This window comes from Cryptomeria japonica, chromosome 4 (assembly GCF_030272615.1).
Source record: "Cryptomeria japonica chromosome 4, Sugi_1.0, whole genome shotgun sequence".
In the NCBI taxonomy this organism is placed as follows: Eukaryota; Viridiplantae; Streptophyta; class Pinopsida; order Cupressales; family Cupressaceae; genus Cryptomeria; species Cryptomeria japonica.
In genome coordinates, this window is record NC_081408.1 from 472,419,711 (window position 1) to 472,433,774 (window position 14,064).

The 14,064-nt window shown below is 35.5% G+C and overlaps 1 protein-coding gene across 1 annotated transcript; it reads left to right on the top strand.

Annotated features, from left to right (window-relative positions):
* Positions 1 to 9,828: 9,828 nt before the first annotated feature.
* LOC131066736 (zinc finger CCCH domain-containing protein 1) lies at positions 9,829 to 13,551 on the top strand. Its single transcript, XM_058001573.2, has 4 exons — positions 9,829 to 10,206; positions 10,297 to 11,111; positions 12,337 to 12,504; positions 12,974 to 13,551. The coding sequence occupies exons 1-3, from the start codon at positions 10,173 to 10,175 to the stop codon at positions 12,457 to 12,459; spliced, it is 972 nt and encodes a 323-aa protein (XP_057857556.1). The 5' UTR covers positions 9,829 to 10,172; the 3' UTR covers positions 12,460 to 12,504; positions 12,974 to 13,551.
* Positions 13,552 to 14,064: the final 513 nt, after the last annotated feature.

The window sequence follows — 14,064 nt, forward strand, 5'->3', positions numbered from 1 at the left end:
ACCCAAGAATGTTACCTTAGCCTTACTCTAAGTAATGACATGCACTATTTCTAAGGGTATTTTATCCTTAACAATGATGACATTAACTATATTATCATATGCATGCGCATGATTTACCTTTTTCTTTTCCTTTGTCATCCTATGTATTTGAGGTTCCACCCTTTTCATAGTTAGGGAGTGGAGTTTTGAAGGCTAAATGTGATTCATTTATTTTGTGGCCATCCACTGTGATAACCTAATTGTCAATTAAATATTGGATAAGCCTTTGATAATCGTTAGTTTTATGTCCCTTGTTTCTATGGAAATCACAAAAAATGGCTGTCATTCCACCATGTTTAATCTTGGGCTCAAAATCTCTTGCTTCTGGTAATGTAATTAACTTGTTTGCAAGAAGGATTTTTAAAGCCAATTCCAATGGTTCCCCGATGTTGGTAAACTTTATGCGAGCATTGGAAAAGAAAGGTTTTGGTTTAAAATTATCTTGGTTATTCACTAGTGCTCGACTTGAGAGATTGAAAAAGGGTTGTTGTGTTTTAACATCATTGTTATCAGGTACTCCCTCATTAGCAACATTTTTGTTCTTTGTCCAAAATTTTGGTTTATCGATGTGGTTGTGATTGTTGTTGTTGTTGTTGTTGTTGTTGTAGAGTTTTAACTCTCCTTTCTTGACCATATCATCCTCTATTTTTAAACCATTTTCGATCATCTTTGCAAAACTAGGAGTACATTGTAATTTGAGTGCATAACTCATTTCACTGGTAAGATTGTCAATGAAGATGTCCATTTTCTCTTGATCTGGCACTGGTCTAGGGTACCTATTAAACAATTGTCTCCATCGTTGTAGAAAGACCATGAAAGATTCCCCATTCTTTTTCTTGATGTTACATAAATCCAACATTGTTATCTCATGTTGTATGTTATATGAGTATTGTGAGATGAACATGTTCACAAGATCCTCAAACGATCTAATCCCAGGTGGTAATTTAGAGAATCATTCCATTGATTGTCCACTCAAACTTCTGGGAAATAAATGCACGAGATAAGTTTCATTGTATGCAAATTCCATACTCATGGTACAAAATTCCCTAATGTGATCTTGAGGATCTATTTTCCCATCAGATTTATCATATTTTGGGATCTCACAATATTGTGGGAATGGTATCATGTTCAAGCTCTTGTCAAAAGGATATGGGCAGATATCCTCCAAGGAGTATCTTTAAGAACTCGTTCCATTCTGCATATCCTATATTTGTTGTTGTAAAGTTTGCATTTGTTGAGTGAGAGTTAAAAGAGGATTATCAACATGGGTTCTCCTTGTATCCTCGTGGGTTCTTCTGTCACCATGATCCCTTCTTGTTTCATCTTGGTTCCTTGTGGTATCATCATGGTTTCTAGTTGTATCATCCTGATCTTCTCTAGCATCACCATTCACCCAATTTATGTTTTCGTCATCTTGGTCATTATTGTGTTGAGTACGACTTGATTCAACATCTTGTCTCAAGAATCCTAGATCAAAATTTTGAGGTAATTTAGCCCCTGATTTTGCCAACATCAAGAAGTATTTTTTTTTTTGGGTTTCTAACATTCTTTCCATCATTTTGTCAAATTTAGGATCTTGTTGAAGTTCTCTAATGGTTACATTAATTTCTTCTTCTTCTTCTTCTTCTTTATCTGAGTATCCAAATTGATGGTAAGTGGTATTTTCCTTTTCCATTTCTTGTTGTCATTTCAATTGCTCGTGTTGAGCTCTAGTTCAAACTGGCATTGAATGCATTCAAGGTGTGTCTCAATAGGTGATCAATTGTTCAGGTAAATATGCTAAGTTGATTCTACCACCTCTATTGGTACGTTGAGATAAAGCGTCTCTTTGTTGAAAGGCACGTGCTTGTAAGGTTTCTTCATCAAACTCCATTCCACAACCACGTAGATAGTTACGAAAACAATGTAGGAATAGCGGTGTTTTAACAAAAGTTTTTGGTTTATGTATAGAAACTTTCTCTTTTTAAAGAGTGCTTTATAACTAAGTTTCCTCTTTTTGAGATGACACAAAATTGTCGTACAAGTATTGTGATAATTTGCAAGTTTTTAATCCTAATGAGAGTGCAAATTTTGTGAAATTTTGATATAACCAAGTTAAAAAAGGAACAATATATCCAATGCAAAGAACAAGGTTATTTTGATCAAGCTTTGTAGTTTCATGATAAAGGATGATATATCTTGATAATAAACTATGTTTGTAAGATCAATTTATCAAAGATAAGTGATTATGCACTTTAGAATGTTGGATTTAAAACTTGTTGAGATGAATACTTGTATAGACCTTAAGTGTGATATAGATTTATATGCATATTGCTCAAGAAACCTATTTGTTTGACTAGTTATGAAATTTGTGACAGTTGAAATGAGATCTTCTAAAAAATGGGTATCCAAATCCGTTTTCAAAATTTTATGGTGACTAGTGGAAGTACCCTTTGTTTTGAATGTGCTAAAACAAATGCGCTACAAGATTTGACAAATGCGCGACTCTGCAGTGTGTATGCATTGTTAGGTTTAACAAATGCGCTACTATTTAACAAATGCGCTACCAAATACCACAAATACACTAAAAGGTTTTGTATATGCACTACACTGTTGTTCAAATGCGGTTTTCTGTGTTGTAAATGCGTGATTCTGTGTTTTTCTTTACAAATCTTCAATTTTTTGTTGTTTTCAAAAGAGATGATTTTTCTGTTTTGATTTGAGAACGTAACACAAACACAACAGACACAATGTTTGGAAAATAAAACTGAAAAGACAAGCACAATTCTTATGGTAGGCTAGGACAATAGTCGTTGAATCTCACGTGAGTTTCCTCGAGGCTACACTATTCAAAGCAAATACTTAGACGCTTGACCCCACTGGCTCCACTCCATGACACTCACTTCTCCGAGGCAGCCAAGCATTAGTTCCCATGAAAACTCCTCATGGCAAACTTTGTATGTCTACTAAGAACCATTTGTGTGTGAGTCTGATTAGAGGTCTGACCTCCTATACCAACAACTAGAAGGATTTTGGCTTTTATACAAGAGAGATTTTAGTAAGGGCATCCGGTCAAGTGGACATACATGCAGCATGTTATGCTCCGTTAAGGAAGGCCTCCCAGCCTATATAGGTTACGCTCTATAGGGTTTATGGGGAGTCATAACGTCGATATGGACTAATCAACACTTGTTGCCTGTAACTTTTGTTACAAACACAATTTATTTATAGTGGTTCCGAAGATATTGTCTTTAGCCCGTTACCACTTGGGTCATTCCCTCTCACTGGCCCTATTGGCAACTCGGGAGGTAGGCCCTCTAAAGGTTACACATTAAAAATGCGTCCGGTTTTCTGATTACCTGGTTGAGGTGAGAGCATACTAACTACCACTTTGCAAGCACAATGAACACTCAATTAATTAACCATCTAAATTAGTCTAAGTGCAACTATTTAAAGAAAACACAAATGCAAGTTGCATGCTTTTAATTAACCCCTTAATTAAGCTATGTGAAGCAAAAAAATGATCAATTACTAAACCCCTAGTTAAACTAGATGTGAAAATGCATGAAAAACACCTGCAAAACCATTGGTTAGTTGTTTGAAAGATTTTGTTTTTGACGGTTGAAAAGCTGCAAGTGTTAGATAACAGCCTGTTTTGAATTTTTTTTGCAAACTATCAAAACATATGCACTACCCTAATCTTCAAATGCGTTAGACTGCGTTACATATGCGCTAAAATGTAACAAATGTGTTATTAAATCTAGCAAATGCACTATTAAAATTGACAAATGCGCTACTAGATAAAACGAATGCATTGTATAAAGTCACAAATGCACTAAAAAGGCTTACAAATGCGTTAAAAAAATGAGTAAATGCACAACTTTGCTAAACCTGTGATAATGAAAGGCAAAAGATAGAAAGTGAGGCCCGAGCCCCACAGTAGGCGCCAAAATGTGTAATGTACAAAATATACTTCAAAATTGAACCTGCAAGATTGATTAGTTTTTCACAAATAAAAAGAGAAATCCTACAAAATACTCCAAAAGTTACCAATGAAACAAATAAAGGATTTAAAACTTAGAACATTATACCTTCACTTACTGTCCCATTGTGTCCTATCACCATTTGAACTTGGTTGCAGATATTTTCTCTCAGACTGCACTGTAGTTGCTTCCAAGATGACAACTTGATGAATGGACTAATAATTGGATGTTCGATAAAAGCTAAATGATTGTGCAAAATTATACGAAAATGATTAAGCTAAAGGCACACTTCTAATTTTCTTATAATGCTTGATTGCTAAAACTCACGTGAATGCAAGATAACTCCTAGATGAATATTAGCTTTAAAATGCTTACAAAATTCCCTTTTTATAGATTTTCATGAGCAAAAATCCCATGTGGCAGATATGAACGATTGAGATTAAATCTTGCAAGATTGATGGCTATGAAGAAATTGGTTGGGATGTGAGAGAGAAAGGAGGAAGATGTTCCTCCTACACATGCAGGATGGAGGAAAAGGTGGAAGGAGAAGCCAAGTATCAAAAGGCTCACCTTGACTGAAGTTGAAGACTTAAGAGAATATAAGATGGTTGGAGAAGATTTAGGGATGTTGAGACAAGTGGACTCAACTTCCTCCAAAGATGTAGGGATGTTAGAGAGAATATAGAAGAATTAAAAATATGTGTACGTACACATTATTTCATTTAGGAGATGGAAGTTGAAGATAAATATGGCTATTAATAATTTGTTTAGCCACAAAATTGTGAGTTGGCAAGATTGAGTGATGTGGAGATGAGGTGAGGTGGAAAAGAAGATTAAATAATTGTAGAATTATTTAATTGATGGAAACATAGAAGAATGCATATTGCATGATTAAATTTTAAATATTTAATAAGATTGATATTGAAGATGACTAAATGAATTAAATTAATTAAACTTTTCAATTTAATTATTTAATAGGGGAATTAATATTAAAATGAATTAAAAATTAATTAAACTTGTCAATTTAATTATTTAATAGAGGAATTAACATTAAATAAATAATAAATATTTATTTAATTATTCATAGCCAAATTTGAGTGTATACAACTATCATAATACGGTGAGGTAAAATGTGGTTTGGTAAAATGCTCTTATAAACCTCTCTTCAACTGGGTCATTCGCCGATGGATTTGCTCCTTATTCTCCAACTACTTCTTCTTCCTCGTCATCACTCACATCTTCAACATGTCGACCTCTTCCTTGGGTCGTTTCAACAGTTTCCAATCGGGATGCAATTCCTCTTAACATTTCCATCACAACAGGGTCTGAATTTCCACACACTCCAACACCTCTAGCATTTCTTCAAGCCATCTTCACACAAGTCCTCTGCAGCTGTAGGTTGTATCCTCAAATTCGCCACCCCGCAACAAAGTTTTCTAGGACTAAGCAATCTCCAGAATAAAAACTTGCTTTGATACCACTTGGTGTAGTCACGATAGGAGATTCCTCAAAGAGAATAGTTCGGACTGTGCAACAAGAGTTACATAGTAGAAACAACTCAATGTGATGGAGGCAATGCAAAAATAAACTGTATTATATCATGAAAATTAATTACAAACTATCGACAACATGTGGGCACACAAGATTCCGCTCGCAGGCTTGATTACAAACATGCTCAATTACAATATCTGGGCTCAAGCAAGAATGCAAGCCAACTCCAGATCTCCTAACCTTGTGATTATTCTTCTATGTTCGAATAACTGGTTTCTACATGCTTAATTAAATTGATTTATATGATCAAGAATGACCCACATCGACCCAAGGTGAAACAAATGCCGATGAACATGATGTAACGTGTAAAACAACAAGGTCGGCCTTCGCCAAAGAGATCCTTCCGAAAAATCCATAGAATGAAGTGAAAACCCAAGGGAAGGTCAACCTAATGCCAAGGAACATTGGAAACAACGAACTGAAGCTCTACAAGCTATGAAAATGTTCCGCAAGATTCACAAATAGCAAATAGGTCCAAGCAGTTCCGGTGTTCCAAGCCAGAAAATTGTCTTAGATTCTGGAAGTGATAACTTGTCGGAAAAAGATCCAAACGTCTCACGAACTTAGGATATGGTAGATGAACATGTCCATGAACAAAGTCCAGCTCCGCAAGATCTAGGGTGCAAATGCAAAGAAACGCAGAAAGAAATGCTGAAACCACAAAACAGGAACAAACTGAAAGAAAATGTTTTTGGTTGACGCAAGATTGCCAAGAACCAGGGATGCTCCCGCATCACAATTGAATGTGGTATTCTGGGCAAGGGGATTCAACAAGTATTGTCCCAACCAAACTTTAGGTTCATAATTGAATGTGCTTTTATTTTATGTAAAAAGTCATATAACCATTTTGTCTTTTGTGTTTGTTGACAAATCAAAAACATTATTTCAAAACAAAGGTCACACATCAAAATGAAGATTCACACCAAAACAAGGTCACGAACAACCTTGGTCACAAGATTCAAACAAAGGTTTCAAAAGTTCAAACTTGTCTCAAACTATATGCAAATTCAAAAATATAAAATATGAATATGAATAAAAATAATAATTTTAAAAAAATTTAATAATAAACATATTAAGATAATAATTATATTTAAAAGTGGGTTCACCCTGTAGTGCAATGATAGTTGCAAGATCGTGTTGATACGGTTGCCTCAGTTCGAATCTTCGGAACATGCTTGGTGTAGATAATCAATTTATGTTGGATGAGAAAGGATGATAGCACATTAGAGGAAGCGGCTTGGAGAAAGTCGGTTGGCACGATAGGGAAGGACTGAATGGTTACAAGGAGATAAGTTGGAGGATGGTACGAAGACCATGTTAAGAGTAAATGTGAACATTGAGGTATTAATACTTCAAAACCCTAAGTAGGAGGGACTACATGGTAGATTGCATGGAGGACGAGAATGATTCAAGAAGGTGGAGTTGAACACAGTAGTTGTGGTGGAGAACAAACCTCACAAACGGTTGGCAGTGGAAGGTTATCAGAGAAGTAGGAGAGACAAGGAGTAGAGTGAAGAGATAAGGGAATAGAAAGGAGAAGGAGTGATAAGGAGAAAGGAGAGATAAGGGGAGAGTAAGGAGAAAGGAGAGATAAGGAGTGGAGATTTAAGGAGATGGAGAGAGAAGGGGAGAGAAAGGAGAAGGAGTGATAAGGATGACATGGAGTGATAATGATAGGAGAAATAAGGAAGTGAGATGGAAGTGACTGAGGAAAAAGGATGATTCAAAAATATTCTAGGGTTAATCTCAGCATCTGAGGATGAGGTCCCTAAAAAATGTGGCCTCATAGTTGATAACTCTAGTGAAAAACATTCCAGTTAAAAGTGTTCACTGATCAAAAACCAAATAATTAAATTTAAAAGTAAAAATATATATTTTGAAAGTTATTCAAATTAAAATATTTTTTTTGGTAGGTAAATAGCTGTAAGTGGCAACACCCATTGTATTAAAATTCAAAAAAGAAGTACATTGATCATAGTTTTGTCCCAGCTGATGAAATTACATCTAAGAATGGTTGTAAGCCATAAGAGCCCATTAACAAGTTCCAGAAGAGCAAAGGAACAAAGGAATTACCAAGTAAATCCTTAACATATGTGTAGGCATAGACACCATCCCTATCTATTCACCACCTTTACAACAAATAACAAAAATAGCCTATTAACAGGCTACAAAACATCTAATTCTAAAGTGCCAAGTCTAAACATTTGCTCCATTTCTGGTGTGGGAGCGAAGATTCATCTTAAAAGTGCCTCACAATTTTTCTTTTCCTTTGCACAACAGTTTAGACACCTTGTGTCTCTTCCCTCAATAACACTATTGCTTCCTTTGAGATAATTTCTTAATTTTTTGGGGTAGAATATCTAAAGTTTTCCTCAACCCTAGTCTTCCCCCTAATTGAACGCAAGAGAGCCTTAAAGTTGTCCTCATCCTCAATATTTTCAGAGGTAAGAAATCTAGAGTTTTCCACAACTTCAACCTTCCCACCAACCAAGCACAAGGTAGCCTTAACACTATCCTCCATAGGACAAGGAGGAGCCATAGAAGATCTTGGTGAGTGTTGTGATTCATACGGTGGTTCAACTAAGTTTCTTGGTGAAGGTTGTGCTTTATTTGGTGATTGCTTTCCTTCTCGTTTGTTTCTCTTATGGGCCTCAACATTGGTGATTCCTTCTGACTTTGATTCTTCTTTGTCCATCGAATAATGGTGAGGAGGTATATCCTTGCACCAAGTAGCCTTGCTATCATTTCTTTGTTTACTACATTGGGTAATAATATGACAAGTATTGAAGAATTTGCGACATCTGAAGGGAATGCCCTCATAGTCTAGAGATTGATTCCAACACCCATTTTTTGTGCTAATAGAGATCTCTACGAAGAGGTCTTTGGAGGTGTCGATCTCAACTAAAATGCAAGAAAAGGTAGTATGAAAATAATTTGAAGAGCCTTCATCAACTCTAAAAAATTTACCCAAGGAACTGCCAATGGCTTCAAAACATGAATCAAACCAAAACTATAAAGGTAGATTTAAAAGTCTTACCTAAACTAGGATTGCAGAGAACGATTCAGTAGCTGGGTTGAAGTAGGGGTGCCAAGGTTTCAACATTAGCAAGTGTTCATTGTAGTCCCACTGGTAATCACACAAAATAGTGCAATGATCTTGTACATCGTCAAAAACAACAACAAAAAACCCTCGCACACATGGATATATTTGTACATCACCCACAAGATCAGGGTGTTAGGTCTCTAAGATCCATTTATGTAGCTCTGCCAAACTTGGCCAAAGCCCTCTAAATCTACCTATCAAACCAAGCTTAGCAAAGAAGGCAACATGCTCTGTTGCCTCATGCAAAATTTCTTCCCCCAAAACCATATTCAAAGAGATAGCAACATGATGGATTGTCTGCGAAGATTGAGACGACTTGGAGCTTGCAATGTCAGGACAACCAAAATTTGCCTCATCCACCCATGAAATGGACCCACATTGCCCTACAAGGGTCAATTCTCCATATGGAAAGATACAAAGCAATAATGTGGATTATGTCCATCATTATGATTGTAAAGAGGATGAAATACAAGAAGCTCATTGCAAATTTTAACTTCAACACCCGAATGATCTTTTGTTGCATAAGAGATACCCACACTCTATTCTGAGACACAAAAATCATTAGAAGCAAGAGTGCCGACATCCAAGAGTCGCCACCATGGGGGAAAATACACTAAGAAACCATCACGAACAACACTCGATGCCCTAATTTCAGGCAATTTCGACAACAACACCATTATTCGACAATGATAATTATTCAAATCAAAATATTAATAAAAATATGTATCCAAAAATTATAAATAATATATTACAAACAATATTAACAATAATTAAATCTAAATATACTTAAATTCTTAAGTAGGTTATAAAATTATTGTAATAATGAAAATAAATATAGTTAAATTTTTGAATAAATTAACAAATTAAAAATTATTATGAATTTGAATATAAATATAAGTTAATTATTAAGAACATTAATATAAAAAAAATAAAAATGCAATTTAATAAAGTATTCAAAATAAAAATAAACTATATTAAAATTGTTTAAAATTTTAATGTTTTAATTAAAAATTACAAAATAAAACTAAAAAAATAAATGAAGTCTATTAAAAAGATAAATTAATTATTTATATATATAATTTAATTACCTTAAACAAAACTTAAAGTCCAATTTATTTTCCTTGAATAAAAAACAATCAATTTGAATTGACGGATGTCAGCACTATTTTATTTAAAATAAGAGCAGAACAATTGTAGCTACAGAGGGCAATAGTTGTTCAAGGCAAAATAGGGCAAGCCCAGAAGGATTACTTTGAGCAAAAGTCTGCGGAATATATAATTGAATCCCGTCAATATATCTTCTCCTTCATTCAGAATATATAATCCCTTCCTGCAATGAAGTAGGGTGATAAAATTGTGTTGGGCAAAAATGAGAGACTATCTGTGGAAGGCATGCCAGGGCACCACATAACTACGTTGTGTGGAAGACAGGCAGTATCAAGGCATCCACTACTTTTGATATAGGGTGTTGCTCAAAGCAGTTGAAAGTTTGGTGGCAGTGTAGGATTTTATTGGCAATGGCGGATAATGATGATGAAAAAAAATCTGCAAGTAAGTTTTATCTCATAGTTTCTTCTCTTTAAAATTATAATTGTTTTGCATCCTCTTTGTGATAAACGAAACTGTGTTGTCTTTTTTCAGCATGTACATTTTTCAAAAAACCCTCACGCAACAAAAATATAAGGAAACGTGAAGCAGAAGAGGAAGAAGAAGATGAAGGTCCCGCTGTTCTTCCAAAGGCGAAACTTTTAAGGAAAAATGACAATAAGTTGAAATTTTCATCTGCTACTTCATCTAAAAAATTTGGTCATGAAGATAACGATGACTCTGAAACGCCTGCCACATTTTTTTACGAATCCTCGAAGGAAATTCAGGTTCAAAACGACAGCAGGGCGACTGCAACACTGGATACGGAGACAGAATTCACCAAAGACGCTAGAGCCATCAGAGAAAGAGTTTTAAAGCAAGCAGAAGAGTCTCTCAAGGGCAAAGCTGCCGGAGATGAAAAACTTTACAAGGGTATCCATGGCTACACTGATTTTAAAGCAGGATTTAGAAGGGAACAGACTATTGCAGGGGAGAAGGCTGGGGGTGCACACGGGCCTCTCAGGGCTTCTGCTAATATTAGGACTTCTGTTAGATTTGATTATCAACCTGACATTTGTAAAGATTATAAAGAGACGGGCTACTGCGGATATGGGGATTCTTGTAAGTTTATGCATGATAGAGGGGATTATAAGTCTGGTTGGCAGATGGAGAGAGAGTGGGATGAGGCTGAGAAAAGGCGGAAGGCAAAATTGGCGCAGAGAGTGGCTGAGGGGGAAGATGAGGATGCGGAAAGCAATGATGAAGATGAGGATTCTTTGCCGTTTGCATGCTTTATATGCAGGGAGCCATTTCAGGAACCTGTTGTTACTAGGTGCAAGCATTACTTTTGTGAGCATTGTGCTTTGAAGGTATGTACATTCACATTGACACATAACTCGCATTTGCTATCTTTATTTATTCCTGATTTGTAGCAACGATTGTATTGATTGTCTTTTGGAAAAAAATATCCCCGTCGTTAGTTTTTTCCCCTCATTTATAGTACTCAACATCAAGGAGTTAGTTCAAACTACGTTGGTCTCACCTGCAAGGAGTGAAAGAGGAACCATCTTAGATTCAGTAAGTGCCTTCTCATCGAAACTATAGGGTTATGTTTAGAAATAAACAGTATTGTATTGGTTTTTTTGTTCATGCACCCAGAGAGCTCAGATTAGCAAAGTCAGAAAAGAATCGCTAAAAGGAAAACTGCTAATTAGTTTGGTTTCTTTTCTTCCCCAGAACTGGCTAAAAAAGAAAAGGTTAATCCTTGATTGATCCAGCAAAGAAACAACACACACATGTGGCAGTACTAAGAAAAACCAAAATAAATATAATAAATGGATTCACAAATAGAATAAAACATTAGGTGTGAGGCATAGCCTCTTATTTATACACTTACCCTTCGAATATATAAGCTGTCTCATAAAGGCCCACTTCTCGAAACATGTTGCTAAAAGGTATACAACAATATTGATAGCTTAATGTGCCCAGGAAATAGGGTTTTGCATTCTAATTTTTCCCTTAAAACATAATTTGGAGGGCCAAAGGAAGTTGACATTAAAAGGCTGAATATTCACAGAAAGAGGCTTTTACTTACTTTTCCATTTTAAAGACAGTTTCTCAAGGTTGGAGCAAATCCCTAGCTTGACAAACTATGCTTTGACAAAGGACTGCTTGAAGATGTTGGCTATATGATTGACGAAGAGATCTTATTAAGTTTGTGCAAATCCTTAGTTTGATGAATTTTGCCCTTATGATTGACTAAGAAATTTTGGCTATATTGTTGGAAATGCCAAATCTAATCAAGTGAGACTATAAAATACAGAGTCACGAGGAAATATGGGTTTACATATGATGACCCTGTTCGATATTTGTACCTATGTTTTCTATTGACAATACTTAAATGTAACTTTTCCTTCCTCTCATTCATATTGTTTCATACCCTATTATCAAAATGATATCTCTGTTGTTCTATCACTATCCTATGTCTCTTGGTGGCTATGTTGCTTTGTTATCTAGATGCTACTGTAGAGTTTTGTTTTTCTACATTTTGTCTTTATCTGGGAGCTGACCATAAATTTATATTGTATGAAGCAGCATCATGCCAGGAACAAAAATTGTTATGTTTGCAACAAACCAACATCTGGTGTCTTCAATACGGCTCATGAAATCCTGAGAAAGGTGGCAGAGGACAAAGTTGGTGCTACCAAAAGAAAGTAGGTTTCAACTTACTAAATGATGACTTCCAACCTCTTATTGAAGAAGGTAAGAGGTGGTTATGATGCTTTACTCAAGCACAGTGGAATAATTGGTTTCAAAATGTGTTGGTGGCTTGACTTGTTCTTGATGTATGATCAAATGCTTTCCATTGTCTGCCTGATTGGTCCAACTTTAAAACCACCATACCTCACTCCACATAAAGTTTCTTAGTGTTTAACTAATGTACTTATCTTGAGTTTAGATTTTTCTGTTCTGATCAATCAATGACAGATCTAGATTGGGAATGGATTACAATCTTTATTGTATTCAATCATAACTGGGATGGTGGACATAATTATATGCCTCCCTCCTGCCCTTCTGTGCACTCTCCTCATTGACAAATATTTGAATACATAGATTTCCATCTGTGTGTGCATTGCAGAATTTTACAAGACTCTATATTGTATATTCTAGCTTCTCACTAGAGCATTATTATCATGCATTTGATTAATCATTACCTACCTCAAATGTGCAGGTTGGTTACCATGTTCTCTTCTTGCATCAGACATAATATATGACCATTTAGGCATTGCTCATACATTAAATGCTGCAGTCAAGGATCAGGTATCCCGAGAGGGGCAGTCAATCCCAGCAGCCATATGCATCCAGCTAATCCACAACAGCAGCAAATAAATCATGAATTAATATCACTTTGTAAAGTATCATTACAATAAGTTTCGAATTTTATTACTCTAAATACCAGTTTACAGGCATGTAGCCAGCTCCTGTTACATCAATACACAAATAAAATAGAATTTGCCAGTTACTGCCTGCTGTCACATGCTTAAAAAAAATGTTGTTCAGCTTTTGTAATTACGACGAACCCCAATTACCCCCCATCACCTCTCATACACAAGTTTCTGCACCTTCTATAAGGCACTAAATAAGTAAGTGTTGTATTCCTTAAATCCCATGATTAATGCTATGTGAATGGAGACAGCGATTCCTAATGGGAAACTGAAATTCATGTAGCTGCCTGTCAGAATTAGCAGAAATTTAAATTTGGTCTGTAATCTAATAACACAGAAATGCCATAACTTTTTTTCTTTTTTCTTTTCTGTGAATTCTTTTATTTTTAAAATATAAATCATTAAACATATAGATTCTCATTTTAGATTAAAGATACCGACATTACTGCATTTCATAGATTACCATGATTTAATTTTGCAAATAAGATACTATTTGGATTAGGACTACTGTCCTACCAATCTGCCAAGATACATCAATATAGAAATACCAACATTTTATTACAAATTGAAATGGGTTAATCATCGGTCACTAATCATCAGTCATAGTCATCTTGTCCAAATGCAAGCAATATGGTTGTCCAACTATAGGAGGGAGAGCATCATCTGAGCTCTTTACCTCCAACCATAGACTAGGTGGTCCCTTGCTCATCTTCCCATTGGAAGTGGCCCGACTCTTCAATGAGGATGATAGATAGGGACGTCTGCAATAGAACCGAATTCAAGAACTAAGTACAAATATGAATATGTACATACTTGTCACATGCAATCCCTACATACATGCTATTTAACATGAGTTGCGACTAGCATGAAACTTGTG